The 17,480-nt window shown below is 46.2% G+C and overlaps 1 protein-coding gene across 1 annotated transcript in view; it reads left to right on the top strand.

Annotated features, from left to right (window-relative positions):
* Window positions 1–15,862: 15,862 nt before the first annotated feature.
* Window positions 15,863–17,480, top strand: part of URI1 (URI1 prefoldin like chaperone) — a 42,348-nt gene continuing 40,730 nt past the window's right edge. Inside the window, exon 1 of the mRNA XM_042797482.1 lies at window positions 15,863–16,343. Coding sequence (XP_042653416.1) covers window positions 16,272–16,343 — 72 coding nt within the window. The 5' untranslated portion in view covers window positions 15,863–16,271. The remainder of the gene's footprint in view (window positions 16,344–17,480) is intronic.

Consider the following 17,480-nt stretch of genomic DNA (forward strand, 5'->3'; position numbering starts at 1 on the left):
TTCTGCTCCAATGTGAGGTTGATGGGCACATGGTTAATAGGACAGAAGGGTGGATCTGCCCAGCTCCCAAACATGAGAAGACAGACGTGCACGTGCGGTTTTTCTCCTGCTTACGTTGTGATTACCATGACCGTACAAACTAGTCATCTGTGTGAGCAGTCTAGTCTCATACTGCACTGTACAAGATTTGCATATGCTGCTATAATAATTATAGTATACAATAATTACAGATGTATTGTGTCTGCATTAAAAAACGGCGTCTTCCCTTAAGCTCAGATACAGCATCTTGTAGGGATTTAAGTGTAATGCTTATCTTTATGCTGATTCCATTTGGAGTGTACTTTGACATTGATATTTTGGGTGGCTTTCAGTTTGTTTCAGCTTCCTACTTGACAATTACGGGAGGGCAGCTGTCATATTACTTTAGGTCTATCTACTCTATCAGAAATACCCACACAATTCAAGGGTCACAGATGACCTTCTACTGATGTGTCTTTTGAAGGATGATGTGTTTTCAAAATCCTTTTAAATTGCAATTCTTACAGTTTCCATAATTATTCAGGTCACATAAAAGAATGACTTAGCATATTTATAACCCCTTTTTGCACTTTCAAATTTAAGGACATGTATTTTCTAATTTGTAATCATCTAATTTTAAAAAGGAGTATCCATAAATAATAGGTATGGGTTTAGTGCCAGACAGGGAAGCCCTGACAGGATTTGTGATGCTGTCGGTGCCAGTGGTTGTGCTGTGTCAGGGAACATTTTCTTCCTATGAGCCATGATTACTGGTGGCTCAGTCATGTCACTTTTGCCTGGCCCCATGCAGGACTGTCACAGGCCGGGTGCGAGGGCTAGTGAGGGTGCTGGGTGCTGGGGAAAAGGGACTGGGAAGCCTCCCCTGCTAGATTTCAGGGAAATGGGTCTTGGGTGAGGAGTAGGGAGAGCTGCTGTCACTGGTTGCAAAGTAGGAAGCGGGGAGAACGGCTTTTGCGTGGAGGTGCTGGGTATAGCTCCAGGGGCTGGAGCCCCAAATGGGCACCAGTGAGGGCAGGGGATAGATCTGTATAACCATCACACAGCTCTGTGGTGGGGGGCTGGCTGGCAAACGCCTGCAGCAGTGGGCCCGTGGGGCTGCCCGCCCCGGCCACGGCTGGCTCCCGGGCTGCATGTGCTGCTGAGGGGGAAACTCATTTTTCCACACTGATTCCTTCTCTAATAACAAGATCATATGCAGGTGCTTGTGCTAGTCACCAACCAAGCCAGTTCAGAAAATTGCTCCATATCAGAAATCCAGGCAGTCGCTCGAGAAGATGCTGGTGGCGGGGAGCAGCCCCGGTCCATTCACGGCCATGTAAGCAACAATCAGCAGCAAGCCCTTGCAAACAGTCTGTAATGACATTGGGATCTGCAAAGGGTTTTCTCAAATCAGTGTAAGATTAGTTGAAATCCACTTCTATGAGAAGAAAATACTTCATTTGAAACAAAAGCTGCTGTTAGAAGTAGCACTAGAGCTTTAGGTTTAGACAAGGCTTAAATTTCTACCTGCTATGCAATTCCAAATTGGTTTGTCATAAATAGTGCTCATGTCCACAAAAAACAGGCTGAGAGACCAAGAGCTATCTGAACTGATACGTGTTTGTGTGCTTTTTAATATGAGTATATAGCTTTTTTCAAAAGGAATCAAAAACTCCTGGCAAATTTGGAAAGGGAGATGATGATACTGCATTGTAAGTAGTCAAATTAAGACTTCCTCCTTCATAAACTCTTTTGGAAATCTGCCTATGCTCTAAAGGCCACAGGCAGTTTTATTCTATCTTTCATTATGAAAAGAAGATTGAGAAGTGACTCAATTGTAATATATAAGCACCTTCATGGGAAGTAAATATAGGGTACTAGGGAGCCTTCTCACCTAGCAGGGAAATATGTCAGAAGAGCCAATGTCTGAAAACTGAAGTTGAAACTGGAAGTAAAGCGCCTGTTTCAAAGTACCCACTGGAACTCTCTGCTGGGATTTATAATTGATTCTTCCTGTCTTGGTGTCTTCAGACCACCGCGAGATGTCTCTGAAAGATATTTAGTTACGTAGAAGCTGTTATTCAAAGTATAAGCATTAAACTTAATGCAAAGGCATTTTGGTGGTCTATTAGATTTTGCTATGTGAGTTGGGATAGCTGATCTAATAGTCCTTTCTTGCCTTAACATCTCCAGACCTATGTATTATACTTCCTTGTCCATCACAATTGAACTTCAGAAAATATTTGGTGCTGTCTTGCGAGTGCAAGAGGCAACTACTGGTTCCTTGATTTTTCTAGCATTTCAGTTGCATAACAAAGCATCATCCCAACCAAAAGAACACTTGCAACTAAAGAATTCAGTATTTATTTATTTTCATTCCCAAATATGATCTGGTTGCTCCTATTATTGCTACATTAAGAGTTAATTTTCTCCAAAGCCTGTGTTTGTGCAATATTGCAAATACACTGCAGCTGTGTGTACTCAGTGGTGGCTGCCTTCAGCCTTGCCTTTGCAAAAGGGACAGTGACTGCCTGTGCAGTCCCTTGGACAAGGGCATGTCTGTCTTGTGCAGGTCTGCCTTGGTGGGAGGGAGCAAATCAGATCATAGTGTAGGGCAATTTGGGCAAAGATCTGCTTCAACCATAGCTTATTATAGTGTTTCATAAGAAGAAAATAGGACACTGCTAACTAGTTAAAGTTTATTAGCTGGGTGGTTATTACATCATGCCTATACTGAAAATAAAAAGATCCTCTGCTGTAGCTAAACTGCTTCAGCATGGCTTGAGTATATCTCTACTTCTGCTGTGTGACTCTGGACCGAGCAAGCTGCATATAGTGGTATTTGAATTCATCTGTGTTTCAGAAGAACATTAAAATTTAACAAGTACATTTAACTAAAAAAAAAAAAAATCTATATCTAAATAGCATTGGAGGTAGTGATAAAAAGGAGGCAATTCAGGCTAAGATACTGCATTAACTTCCCTGTGAATGGACCTTTCAGACAGTGTGGAGCCAGACTGAAGTCACTGAACTAATGCCAGTTTCTTTACTCGGAGCCCATTGAGCCTGTGCCTTGGTTTAGAGGGGCATCATAGCCTCCACTTTGACATGTTTTTTTTTTTTTTTGACAGATAAATTTAAAGAAACCCCACAAAAGAACACCAAAATCCCACAAAGAAAATAGCCCCCCCCCCCCCCCCCCCCCTTTTTAAGGGTTTTCCTTTGCTACTACTACAAATGTATTTTGCTACTAGAACCATCTTTCTGGAAAGCTTTTTTCCTCCCAACAGGTCCACTGAACCGGGGCAAAAGCATGACCAACCCATGCATTACTCTTATTTTATCAGTGACTTTACTAAGGTTAGTTTCTGTCTCTGTAGTAAGTGAATTTTATATATTGTAGGTGGGGTACGTGTTCTGAAATATTAGAAAAATATTAACTCCATGTAACTTTGCGTGATTCCTTAGAAGGGTCTACTGCAACAAGATTGACAAAGTCTGTCCACTGCTACCTTCTTTCTGCCTCATGCTGAAACACCTCCAAAGTACTAAAGAAACAAAGCCCAGATCCCTTGAATTCTTTTAATCACAGATTAAAGTGCTTACACAATATTGTAGAGTACTCTGCAAATACTGAGTCACCACAGTGAGTTGTCAGTTCTCCTATAAAAATTACTGAAAATCATTGTGTGATTTATTTCCCTGGCAGTTTATCTAAAAATAAAAATCGGACCCAGATTTCCTCAAAGCCGCCACTTCTCAGCTGTGTCAAAACTGAAAGTTAGCAGTGAAAGCTGCTGCCTGACAGTTTTAAATCCCTTTCCCTACGCGAGCCAGGGGTGTGCAGCATTAGCAGTTCCTGGGGTGTGCGGGAGCGGGCGAGAGCTCTGAGCACAGCCACCTGCGTGGACCGTCCCTACCGACCCATTCTGTACCGCTGTGTGCCCCTGTGACTTTTGTCTCAGAAAATCACTGCCGAACTGCAGGTGAGGTATCATGAAGCAACTCCTGCAAGAGTCTCCTACTTGGCTTCTGGGTGATAGCAAGGTTAATTAGGAGACTTGGCTTTAACAAAGGCCTGAAGAGAGGTCTGTTGCTGCTCGGTGTGCTGCTGTTTACAGCTGTGCGATGAATGACACATCCTCCTTCTGAGAGCAGGGAACTGGCAGATGTTTACACCCAAGCTTCCAAGCTATCCTGGTCATGGCAGACCTGGCTGGGCCATAAAGATTTGTGCGCACTCTCTTTTGGGGACATAGGGGTTAAAGCAGAGACTCAGAATAAAAGCCTGACTCTATTGAAATGAGTGGCAAAACTCCCATTCACTCTGGATTGTCAAAATGATCTGTAGAGCCCCCTAAGATTTGTGTTCTGTTAATAATTATTACTTCTACATAAAAGTAAACTTCTATATTTAAAACTTATAACTTGGCAACCACAAAATGCACATGTCTATAATGAAAAACCGTGTGAGCCTATTACTCCATCTTTCCTCCATTCTCATCCCTTCCTATGTTTTACCTGACATTTGTCTGTCTAAAGTTTAGACTGTGAAGTGGTCTGGGCAGAGACCCCTTTTTCTGCTGGCAGAGCAAAGCACCTCTGTGTCTCTGTGTTAAATAAGGCAAGTATTTTAAATCTGGGGAAACAAATGTTCATGCATTTGACAATTTCTGAACATGAATGCAAGTGATCAGGCATGCGTGTCTAGAGATGTGCTTTCTACATACACATATTGTTTCCTTTTAAAGACATCTGCGTCTACTGAATTAAGTCCAGAATTCGGCCCAGAAGTTTACCGTTATTATGCCTCAATTCAGCAAAGCGTGACTGTAGGGAGACTTAAAATTAAGTATACATGTAAGTGCTTTGTTGGATGGAGGCCTTCAAGATTTTGTGCATTTGTGCTCTTGTAATTTTAAAATGAAACATATTATTGAAAGTCTTCAGTTCCTTATTCTGTCGCTTTCTCACTTATTTTGATTTATTGTAAATAAATACGTCTCCTAAATTCTAGATGCTTTTGAAAAAAAAAAATCAAAATACATTGAAATCAAATGTAAAAATGCTCTTCACTGAAGTACAATAATATCCTCCGTACATCAGCATCACTTTTGTATGTAAACAGCAGCTCCCCCGTGATGGCCCTTTCATGTCAAAAACTTGGGTTTTTAGCCAAGAGCAAAAGTATCTGCTCCAAAGTTGGGAGTTCTTCATGCTTAATCTGCCCCACCTCCTTTGCCTCCTGAGAATGGTAAATGTTGCTGAATTTGCCCTTCACTGAGCTACCACCACTGATCAAAAATCTTACTGAGAGGGTGTTCAGAAGTGCTGTCCTTCCAGTCCTGCCACAATTGGTGACGGAGTTTTTCCTGCTGGTTGGACTTCCCTTTGGGCTAGCTATAATTTTCCATGCAAATTTTAAACCATGGAGATACCCGCTCAAGGATGTCTGCTAGCTGTTGCTGTAGCAGAGTGGACCAGATTTGCATGGTACTTTGAAACAGAAACAAAGTAAGATGGCCAGGCAGTAACTTTCTTGCAATGTAATGCAATAAATGCGTGTAAACAGAGGTAGATTAAGGCTCATTTTGTAAATTGATATCATGTCCAGTTCAGGTTGATTGAAATAGTTTGAATGTCTCCAAAACTATTAGTCAACTAGATCAATTATATTTGATATGCCAAAGGATGTGGAAATACCTATTTATCTCGTACACAGGAGTCCAATCAATCCTAATTTGTTGTGTTGTATAAAATCGGATCTATTTGTACATGTGTCCTGAAAACACACATGGCATCTTTGGAAGAATTCTCCATTTTGGGGCCCATGACTGGCCCAACTGGCTGGGATTATCTCACCGAGGTTCACTCCAATATTTGTAGTTTATATCATTTCACACAAAATATGCACTTAAAGTCTTTCTCTTTTTCTTCCTTTAAATAAAGATGACAAACATCTAGCTGAAATCTTCAGGGGTCAGAAAATATAAAGCTAGCTGACTTTGTTACATTTTCTTTGCTAAAGATGCTGTGCGAATTCAACAGTGGTAAAAAGTGCTGGATTTACACCACAGAGCCTAGAGACCTCTGTTTCAAGTGCCACCTGCAGTGGTGGTTTATGAGATGAGGTTTGCTCTCCTAGAAGTTATAATGAGACCACCCAGCCCCGATTACATATGCCATAGATTAGAATTCAGATGGTAATGATTTCTTACTATTACCAAGGCCAGATTTGATCTGGTGATGCTAAAAAGAGTTCAAATTGTGATACAAGTCTCCTCAGCCTAAAGCCTCTGGAGAAACTCTTTCTTAGACAAATCATCTTATTTTTTCTCCCTTGAGGAGAGCCCATGATCACATAAGTACTTCCACTAAAGCCATGAGGACCATCTCACTAATTGGGATTACATGTTTAAGAAAGGGCACACAGGAGTGAATTGTAATGTGTTTTTGGTTTTGTAACAGCAGAAGTGGAGAACAGTGGTTTCTGGCTTCCTTCAGTTTGTTATAGTCTTATCCCAGCTGTCTTCTTAAAAATGAATGTAATGCTCAATATAATTTGGAATTTTATTAAGAGGAATTAAAACTGGTAGGATATTAGGAAACCAAAGATGTCTTTGGCAACAAATTGCAGTGTTATAGAATAGAATAAATGTCACGAAACAAAACAAAAGGTGAAATGAAAGGGAAATGGGTTTAAGCTTGTGAGGAGAATGCCCTGTTTTCATATGAGTGCATTTGTTAAAGTATATATGTAAATAGTTCCCCAAAGTGTATAAGAAATTACAATTAAAAGGATAAAGTTATTAATTGAAAGTAGTGATAAACCCAACTTTTGTAGTTATAAGCTTTATTTCAGCCCCAGAAACTCAAGTGAAAAGTTTGGGAAGCAATTTAAGGCTGCCATGCTGCCTTCCTGCAGTCTACAGAAGAGAATCCACTTATTCAGGAGAAATGCCCCTTTATCGCTTTGAAACAAGACAGTGTGAGATGTCCAGTTTGCAGGCACACATCCTTTTGGGCCTTCAAATTGGAAACCCAAGGAAAAGCTTTCTGAGACTTTAACAGTGTCAGACTGGCTGTTCCTGCTACAGCGAAAATAACAGTGTATAACCAGCTCTTGTTCAATTATTAGCAGAAAAACATACCTAGTAACAGAGTATTTAACAAGGCTATTTTTGTTTAGGAATTATTCATGGGTCTGACCCATGTGGCTCATGCCTGGACACATGACATGTATTAAACATGCTGTTATTGGCCAAAGTCTGATAGCCTTATTTTAGCTTGCAAAAGAGAAATGCAAACGTTCATACTGATTTTATGTGCTACCATCTTTGGTTTGTGTGTGCAGACTGCGTGTGCATGTTTGACAGTTCCTATATTGAAAAGAGCTTGTGTGTTCAAACACTAGAAAAGAAGTTGTGCATTTGTAGTAGGGAAGACAGCTCTAAATCTGCTCCCTAGGTCTGTATAAGGACTGCTCTTGATCTGCCACCCTCATCATCACCTCAGCAAACGGGTAAAGGCGTAAACAGCTTGGGAGAAAAGACATCCTTAATGTCACAATCTTTGCTTTAACAGAAATGTGAATTTGGTACTGTCAGTTTAACAAGCTAAAAGAACAAATTTCATAGTATCCCTCACAGAAACCTTAGAACTTGATTCTCTCTTCACTAATGCGGGTATAAACCACCATTGAAGTCAACAGAGTTATACTAGCTTTAATTCTGGGACATATGAGAGGAGATTGGGGCCCTTAAGGTATTCAGCTCTCTAGGCTATCTTTACTAATACACTGCCATGATCAGAAAGCTCTCCTCCTTTACAGAGAAAAGATGAGGGGAAAAAGCAAAATGACACTAATCTTTTCTGAGTCAGGCTTTCCTCTTGGGTGTGACTACATGCAGAAAATCTGGGATTTCCAGGTGATACTAATCAAAGATGGCAGAAGCAACTACAAAGCATACAAATAAAGCATCCAAGTTTCACGTATTAAACCAACCAGGACAGTGTTCATGGTGTAAGAGCTAGGATACAGTTGTGTTGCTGTGAGGGGCCTGGAGCTTTACTGCATGATAGTAGCATAAAAATAAGTTGTTGTTACTCTTAGCAAATACATAATAAGATTAAAGCATAATGCTCACTAATAATTGGCTATCTTGCCTTCCGAAGATACCATGTATTTCATTATAGATGCCTTCTGAATCAGGAAATAGAATTTCTATAGATGGTCCCACTAGAAGGCTTATAGTCTGTCTCAGCCTTTCTTAAACAGCTGCTCCCAGATGTGTGGTAATATGTATGTGTATGTGCACGTATATGGGCAATTTCTGACTATTTTCTGTATCTTAACTGCGTCCAATACATAAATTCAGGCTCTTCTTCATCACTACCAATGTAGAAATGCAACATATTGTATTGATGGACTTTAAGGTCCAGTAGCTTCAACCTTAACGTAACAAAACCAGGACTCTTGTTCTCCCTGCAGATGACAAACAAACGAACATCAGTCTGCTTAATACATGATATTGCTGAAAAACTGAACCCGAGGGCACATCAGTTTGATTCTCAGATATCACAATGTTCAATATGGATAGTTGGGTGGATGGATGGCAAGAGAGAGGATAAATAGGTGATACTGAGCAAATAAATAATTAGATGTCACCTAGCACCCCTAAATCTATATTTTAAGTGTGGGTTAAGGTGTTTAAGTATGTAACCCAAAAAAATTGGTAGCATGCTGGTGTCATCCCTGAAGTCTCTTATCTTTTTCTCTAATTAGAAAAGGTGGAAGAGAGGAACATGCTAAAGTCAGTATCATCACAGGCGCTTTTGGACGGACAGGCAGGGGAGATGAGGAGTGGGGGTTGACCTCTGTCAGTGACCAGCCTGGAGTGCATGGAGCTCTGCCTGAGGATGGAGGAGGAGCCGTCCAAGAGCTTATGGGTCAGGATTAAAGGGAAGGCAGGGACAAGAGGCATTATAGTGGGGGTCTGCTACAGGCCACTTCACCTGGAAGACCCGGTGGATGAGGCCCTCTATAGACAGAAAGGAGCAGCCTCACGTTCAGAAACCCTGGCCCTCATGGGGGACTTCAACCACCCTGATAGCTGTCAGAGGGACAACACTGCAGTCCATAAGCAATCCAGGAGGTTCCTGGAATGCGTTGATGATAATTTTCTTCTCCAAGTGATAGAGGAGCCAAGGAGGAAAGGTGTTATGTTGGACCTTGTTCTCACCAACATGGAGGGGCTGGTGGGGAGTGTGAAGCTCAGGGGCAGCCTTGGCTGCAGTGACCGTGAAATGGTCTTAGGGCAGTGAGGAGGGCGCACAGCAAGCTCTCTACCCTAGACTTCAGGTGAGCACTTTGGCCTCTTCACGGATCTGCTTGGCAGAGTAGCATGGGATAGAGTCCTGGAGGGAAGAGGGGCCCAAGAATGCTGGTTAATATTCAAGGGTTACCTATTCCAAGCTCAGGAGCGATGCATCCTGACAAAGAGGAAGTCAGTCAAAGATGTCAGGAGGCTGCATGGATGAACAAGCAGCTCTTGGACAAGCTCAAACACAAAAAGGAAGCCTACAGAGGATGGCAGCAAGGACAGATAGGCCTGGAGGAATACAGAGAAACTGTTAGAGCAGCCAGGGAGCAGTTTAGGAAGGCCAAAGCCCTGATAGAATTAAACCTGACCATGGACATTAATGGCAACAAGAAAATCTTCTATAGGTACATTGATGATAAAAGGAAGACTAGGGAAAATGTAGGCTCTCTCCAGAAAGAAATGGGAGACTTAGTTACCTGGGATATGGAGAAGGCTGAAGTACTCAATGACTTTTTTGCCTCAATCTTTGCTGGCAAGTGCTTCAGCCCCATTTCCCAAGTCGCAGAAGGCAAAGGCGGGGACTGGGAGAATGAAGAACAACCCACTGCAGGAGAATATCAGGTTTGAGAACATCTAAGGAACCTGAAGGTGCACAAGTCCATGGGATCTGATGAGATGCATGCAACTGGTGGATGAAGTGATTAAGCCACTATCTATCACATCTGAGAAATGTGACAGTCCGGTGAAGTTCCTGCTGACTGGAAAAGGGGAATCATAACCCCCATTTTTAAAAAGGGGAAAAAGGAAGAACCAGGGAACTACAGACCGGTCAGTCTCACATCTGTGCCCGCCATGATCATGGAGCAGATCCCCCTGGAATCTGTGCTAGGGCACATGGAAAATAAGGAGGTGATTGATGACAGCCAGGTTTCAGTAAGGGCAAATCGTGTCTGACAAATTTGGTGGCCCTCTACGATGGAGTTACAGCTTTAGGTAAGGGTAGAGCAACAGACATCATCTACCTGGACTTGTGCAAAGCATTTGACACTGTCCCACACAACATCCTTGTCTCTAAATTGGAGAGACATGGATTTGATGGATGGACCACTCAGTAGATAAGGAATTGGCTGGATGGTCGCACTCAAAGTTGTGGTCAAAAGCTCAATATCCAAGTGGAGAGCAGTGACAAGTGGCATTCCTTGGGGGTCGGTGTTGGGACTGGCGTTGTCTAACACCTTTGTTGGTGACACGAACAGTGGGATCAAGCACACCCTCAGCAAGTTCACTGCCAACACCAAGCTGTGTGGTGTGGTGACACACTGAAGGAAAGGGGTGCCATCCAGAGGGACCTGGACAGGCTGGAGCGGTGGGCCCGTGCAAACCTCATGAGAAGTTCGGCAAGGCCAAGTGCAAGGTCCTGCACATGGGCCGGGGCAATCCCAAACACAGATACAGGCTGGATGAGGAGTGGATGGAGAGCAGCCCTGCAGAGAAGGACTTGGGGGTATTAGCAGATGGAAACCTGACTGTGAGCCAGCAATGTGTGCTCACAGCCCAGAAAGCCAACTGTGCCCTGGGCTGCATCAAGAGAAGTGCACTGGCACAGGTTGCCCCGAGAAGCTGTGGCTGTCCCCTCCCTGGAAGGGCTCAAGGCCAGGTTGGACGGGGCGTGGAGCAACCTGGGCTTGGGGAAGGTGTCCCTACCCGGGGCAGGGGGGTTGGAACTAGGTGATCTTTAAGGTCCCATCCAACCCAAACCATTCTATGAGACAGACCTCCCACAAGAGGAATGCATCTTTGGAAAAGAAGACATGATCTACAAAGGCCTCCTCTGTTGTCAGCACGTGGATAGAGTCTGATAATGTGAATAATGAATGAACTCCCCAGGTCAACAGTAGACTCCTTGATCTGCTTTAGGAAAATTTCCTATTCTGTCCTCTGGCATGAAACGGACATGCTAGAACTGTTGGGTTTTTTCCTTTGATCCAACTGTGAACTAAATGTTTTTAGGTGCTTGGTTTTTTTTAACCACAACTGTTACAGCATAGTACATCACTATGGTTGTAGACAGCCTGCCTTCTACGTTGCTAAAAGACTTGCATCAAAGCATAGCACTAATTTTAATGGATGGTCTATGAAAGAGATTGCTGCAATTGGCACAAAAATAATTCCCAAACTGTATCCTCATGTTATAGTTAATTCATAATCAAAATGCCATAAGACCAGGTCTGTCTTAGAATTTTATATAATTCTGGCTGTAAGACTCCCCTTGAAAGTTCATTTTAAACTTTTAGCAACTCTCTTAAGTCCCTTTTAAAGATTAAAAGACTTTCTTTGCTGCTGTGACTTTCCAGAAGTGCACCAGCAAATATTTAAGAATAACTGTCTCCGCTCCACCAGCAATAATTGAATTTTTTCCCATCCAGAAGTTTTATTCTGAACAAGACCACTATTAACTTTTCTAATTAATATTCTCAAGATTGCACATATGTTCTTTTGGAGCTTCCTCTTGCAAAAAATTATGGACATGAGTCTCCTTCCATCGGTAAATCTGGAAGGAGACTCAGTCCCTCTGGGCTCAGTGGAACTACTTAGAGGACTGAAGCTGTGCAATGCCTGTGAAACTATGGTCAAAGCCTGTATCCCCTTCAGTCTAATCCGTCTGAAACAGCCAGTATTTTCTGTGTCTGGATGATGACAATGGAGTCAAACTATGAGACATCTTGCCTTGTCCAGGCATAGAGCAAGAAAGATTTTTAAATGGCTGTTGGTCCAAAATATCAACACATACAATGATCGAATAGGTTGGGTTGGAAGGGAACTTAAAGATCACCTAGTCCCAACCCCCCTGCCCCGGGCAGGGACCCCTTCCCCCAGCCCAGGTTGCTCCAAGCCCCGTCCAACCTGGCCTTGAGCCCTCCCAGGGAGGGGGCAGCCACAGCTGCTCTGGGCACCCTGGGCCAGTGCCTCACCACCCTCACAGTGAAGAATTTCTTCCTCATAACTATTCTAAATCTACACTCTTTCAGTTTAAAATGGTTACGCTTCATCCTATCCCTATACCCCCTGGTAAAGAGACCCTCCCCATCTTTCCTGTAGCCCCTTTTAAGCACTGGAAGGCCACCATAAACCCTCCCCAAAGCCTTCTCTTCTCCAGGCTGAACACCCCCAACTCTCTCAGCCTGTCCTCCCAGGGGAGCTGCTCCAGCCCCCTGAGCATCTTCGTGGCCTCCTCTGGACCCGCTTGAGCAGGTCCGTGTCCTTCTTGTGTTGGGGTCCCCAGAGCTGGACACAGCACTGCAGGGGGGGTCTCACAAAAGCAGAGAGGGAGAATCCCCTCCCTCGACCTGTTGCCCACACTGCTCTTGATGCAGCCCAGGGCACAGTTGGCTTTCTGGGCTGTGAGCACACATTGCTGGCTCACAGTCAGGTTTCCATCTGCTAATACCCCCAAGTCCTTCTCCTCAGGGCTGCTCTCCATCCACTCCTCACCCAGCCTGTATCTGTGTTTGGGATTGCCCCGACCCATGTGCAGGACCTTCCACTTGGCCTTGATGAACTTCATGAGGTTTGCATGGGCCCGCCTGTCCAGGTCCCTCTGGATGGCACCCCTTCCCTCCAGTGTGGTACCGCACAGCTTGGTGTCATTGTCAAACCTGTTGAGGGTACACTCCATCCCACTGTCCATGTCACCAACAAAGACGTCTCAGGATAACTTATTCTCCAACATGATAATGATGAGCTCGTTTTTGTCACTTTTCCCCAGTACCCCATTTCCAGCCAATGCAAATGCAACTGTTGTTCTTTGCATGGCTGTGCACATGCACGAGCTCCAAGGATGACCCAGATCTTAACCTTCTTGTCCTCATCCATGACTTTTTGTTGCAATCTGTGTTTTTAGAGCTAAGTTTTTGGTCTTCCAAAACAAAGGTGTCATGGTTTCACCTTTGTTTCAGCAGAAAGACTGGCTGGGGCATTTCCCCCATGTGTCTTCTTTTGCCCTCTCCTTGCTTTCCGCTTCCGTTGTGCCTACCCTCTTAGCAGAGTGGTGGTGAACGACCACCAGTACAGAGGAAGGCATGGACTTACTTCGCCAAGGAATGTCTTTTGACCCAGAGCCCTGGTGTGAGCTTCTCTGCTGCAAACTTAACTTGATCCCTACAAAACTTTGCTTCTAATCTTCCTCTCTCGCAGGTAGAACTGACTCATTTATACCCAAAGCCAACAACATGATAGTGATTTCTCATTCTCAAAAGCTCATCCTACCTAGCTAGCTGGGATTCCGGTAGGAGCTCTGCCAGCAGTCACATCTTCAGCTACTGTATAGGCATACCTGTTGACTGCTAAGCCATCCACTTGCAAGAGAACACGTAAGCTTTGCTTATTTGCCCTTCTCTCACTTAGTCACAGAGAGTTCTCCAGAGTTTTTCCCAAGGTTTTATGAAAATCATCTGGTAGGGCACCTAAAAGTTTTAATGTTGTAAACAAGTAAACAAAATCTGCAGCTTAGAAGGCCAAATTTCAATTTGATTTATTTTATATTCCATAGAGTTTCACTGGTGACAATGGTTTTATACAGGTTGTAAGTGCAAAAGAATGTGACCCAGGGACAGGCTTCATGCTCCTCTGGCAAATGCTGCCTCCCATCTGTTTGTCAGTATTAGAATGTTTCTTCATTGGCAGAGGAAAAGCAAAATGTACAAAAGGATCCAGTAAACTATTCCATACTATCGTCAGTACAACCAATTGCATACAGTCATTACTCTGATAATGATGTAGCCTCGTATTTTAGCCAACTGTCAGAAGTCTTCAACGCAATACATGTAGCGACTAAATGACGTACCAGCGGCACATGAAATGGCAAAATCTTTGGAACAGGAAACAAGATAAACAATTCCACGCCTTTACATTCTACCTAGAAAATAGTGTCTTGTGATATAAAATTCCTACTTTGTGGCTCCTCTTGTTAAGTGCTTTTTTGTTATGTCAGGCAAAAAAATTAAAGTCTTAAATAGATATATGTCTTTATGTTGTGCACCTGCTTTTACCTCCAATTTGTGTATATCCTCTGTGAGCCCTGTTAACTGGAGAAAAGTGTAGAAGAGGTTCTGCGTGGGCTGAAAAGGAGTTAGTTACTGTGAACATTTAGAAGGTTCCCAAAATTTGTATAACCAGTTTAAACTTGAGATACTCTTTTGCTGGGGAGCTGTTTTCTGATGACAATATACAGACATCTCTTGTCCATTCAGAGGATCCAGAATTCCTCGGTGACAAATACGTGCCAGAGATTTCAGCTAACTTTCAATCATTCTTGAAGATTATGGATGTAGTTATTCCATAAACCAAACTACCCAGCTGCAGTTGCAAATTTTTATTTGCAATATTGGAAGCTATATTAAAGTCTGGCTAAAAGCTAACTTCCAGCTTGAGTAACCATGCTTTGAAAATTGTTTCTAAATTCCTCATCTGTAGAGCTTTAACAAGCTCTTTAAGGGGGATGGGAACCTGGATTTAGGAAAGTGCACAGCACATAACATGTCACGTATATAACATAGACAGTTGTTTTGTGGTGTACGCAGGGTTAGTTCTGCTTGTGGAAAGCAAGTGTTTCTTTTTCAGAAGGAAACCCCTGATCTAAACGTGAGGAAGAAGCACCTTTGTACCTCTATTTTATGACACGCCTGCCCGTTGCCTGTGAGGGAGACAACATAAGCCCCTCTGCGGCTCTGGCAAATACACACGCTGGCTGTTCACAAACCCCTATTCATTCAAGGGGAAAGGTTCAGCAGCATCCCCAAGGTCTATCTATAACTGAACCCACGCATGCGGCATTTAGCGTGTGGAAGTTAAAATACACCTGCTAGAGTTGCAGCTGCCCATTAAGCACTGCGTTAGGTTACTCAGGTCTTCAGTGGTGCTGTGATCTGGCATGCTGCTCAAGCATGGCTCCATTCCATTACTGACATGTTACTTTGGACAAGTGTAATGCCATTCACGAAATTAGCTAATTAATTTACTGCACACAGATTACTCTGTGGTGCTCCAAGAGTGCCTGCCTGCCACTCGCTTCCCATGCAACTTTTCCATGTAGTCAAGTCCGAGTGCGGCTCCAAGTTTATTTCAGTGCATCTAAAAATATTTCGCAATCCTTCAGGTCATAGCAGCCTACTGTTTATTCGCTGCCAGACGTCCTGACAGGGCAAGCGGTACAGAGCAGGCACTCTGGGATCAGTTATTGCGACATCACCCCCCTGTTGTAAAAGCCACAGAGTTCCGTTTGCACCGATCCGGGCTCGCTGTAGGCCGACCACCGCGCTCCGCAGACGACGGTTCGATTTTCTGAACCTTGGGCCTACGCGCTCCGAGCCAGCACAGGAGCAAGGGCGGCAGGCAGACCCCGGCCCCGGGCCGCCGGCCGACCCCCGGGGGGGGGTGTCTCCCGACCCCCGCGGCGGGGTCCGGCAGGCAGCGGCCGTGTCCCCCGCCCCCAGCCCGGCGGCGGCGGCGGGGGGAGCCGGCGGGGCCGTCGGCGGCGGCGCCGGGCCGGGCAGGGGGTGGGGAGCGCCCGCCTCTCGCGGCTCGCAGCCGGGTGCCTCCCGCGGGCGCGGCGGCCCGGCTGGCTACCCAGAGTGCAGCAGGCAGGAGGCGGCGGGCGGCACCGGGCTGCCGGCGCTCTCCCGGCCCCAGGCGGCGGCGCGGCCCAGAATGCGAGTGTGAGATGCTTCCCCCGGCAGCGGCGCCCCGGGCCCAGGCGGCGGCGGCCCCCGCGTGGATGCGGCTCTGGAGCCGGCGCTTCGCCCTCCACAAACATTTCTATAGGACTCATTCGCCCTGCTGAGCAGATCGGCTCGGGCCCGGCCGACTCTCCCCCTCGCCGCCCCCTCCGCGCCGCGGAGCGGCTCCCTCACAGACTGCGGGCCCGGCCTGGGCATGGAGGCCCCCGGCGGCGCCTCGCCGCTCAGCCCCGCGCTGGTGGGCCGCCTCCGCCAGGAGCACCAAAAGGTAACGGCGGCGGCCGGGCCGGGCCGCACCGGGGGATGGGGTGGGGAGGGGTGGGGGACGGGCGGGATTTGGGGGGGGGTGGGGGGGGTGGGGGTTGGGGGAATGGGGAGGCGGCCCCCCCGGGAGGGATTTGGGGGGGGGGGGGGGGGGGCGGCCCGCAGGCGGCACGCGCCGGGGCCTGCGCGCGGCGGGCGGGCACGTGACGGCGCTGACGTCACGGTTGGCGGTTGAGGCGGGTCGTCGCGGCTGTCGGTGCCCGGCGGGCCGAGGGCGCGGGGGGGGGGGGGGGGCGGCACGGGACGGGCGGACACACCGGGACGAACACACCGACCCAGAGCACCCCCCGGGAACGGGCCGGCGCTGCGAGACCGGCTGCGCGGGGAGGAAGGGCGGCGGGGGGCGGGCCGTGGGCGCCGTTATCGCAGAGGCCGCGGCGGGCGGGAGCGGCAGGCTGCGAGTGGCGGGGCGGCGCCGGGCCTGCCCGCGCACACCCTGCGCGGTGCCGGCCGAGCGCTCGCCCTCACCCGTGCGTAACGCAGCGCTCTCGCTAACCCCCGCGTTACACCTTCGTTCCGCTTCTCTGTGGGGTTTCCCGGCGCGGGGCCGGTCACTCACCTTTGTAAAACACGGTCCTGCGGGTAGATCCCGTGCGGGGGCCCGCGGGGGCCCGAACTGGCCATTTCACGGGCCGGCTTGAAGAGTGGGTGTGTCAAAAATTAATTGTTCATGACTTGCCTTTAAAAACACTGCTTGCTTTGAAAGAGCCAAAGTTCTCTGCAGAAATGATTCCTGAGGGTTTGGAGGCTGGTTCTGCATGTGGCCATAGTATAAAACTGGAGATGCTCCTGCAGATTGCACTCATGGTCTAAGGCAAGTGGGCTCTTCTAGTCTAATGAGTGTGGTTTAGGGCTTGCAGGTCCCAGCCTTGCAGTGAGCCATCTGTGGGAGCAGGGGTCACTGTGGAACTCGTGGTTATGGGCAGCGTATTAGTGACACAAGTATGTTTGCCCCGTCTGCACGGCTTTCAATTTTTCTGCTCATTATTCTCATATGATTAAAATTCTTTAAAGCTGCTTTAAAATCCTAGAAAGTCTCTGAGAAGCACATTAGAACCTCCTCAGTTATAAAAAAGGACCC

Source organism: Tyto alba, unplaced genomic scaffold (assembly GCF_018691265.1).
Source record: "Tyto alba isolate M040663 unplaced genomic scaffold, T.alba_DEE_v4.0 Super-Scaffold_26, whole genome shotgun sequence".
NCBI lineage: Eukaryota > Metazoa > Chordata > Aves > Strigiformes > Tytonidae > Tyto > Tyto alba.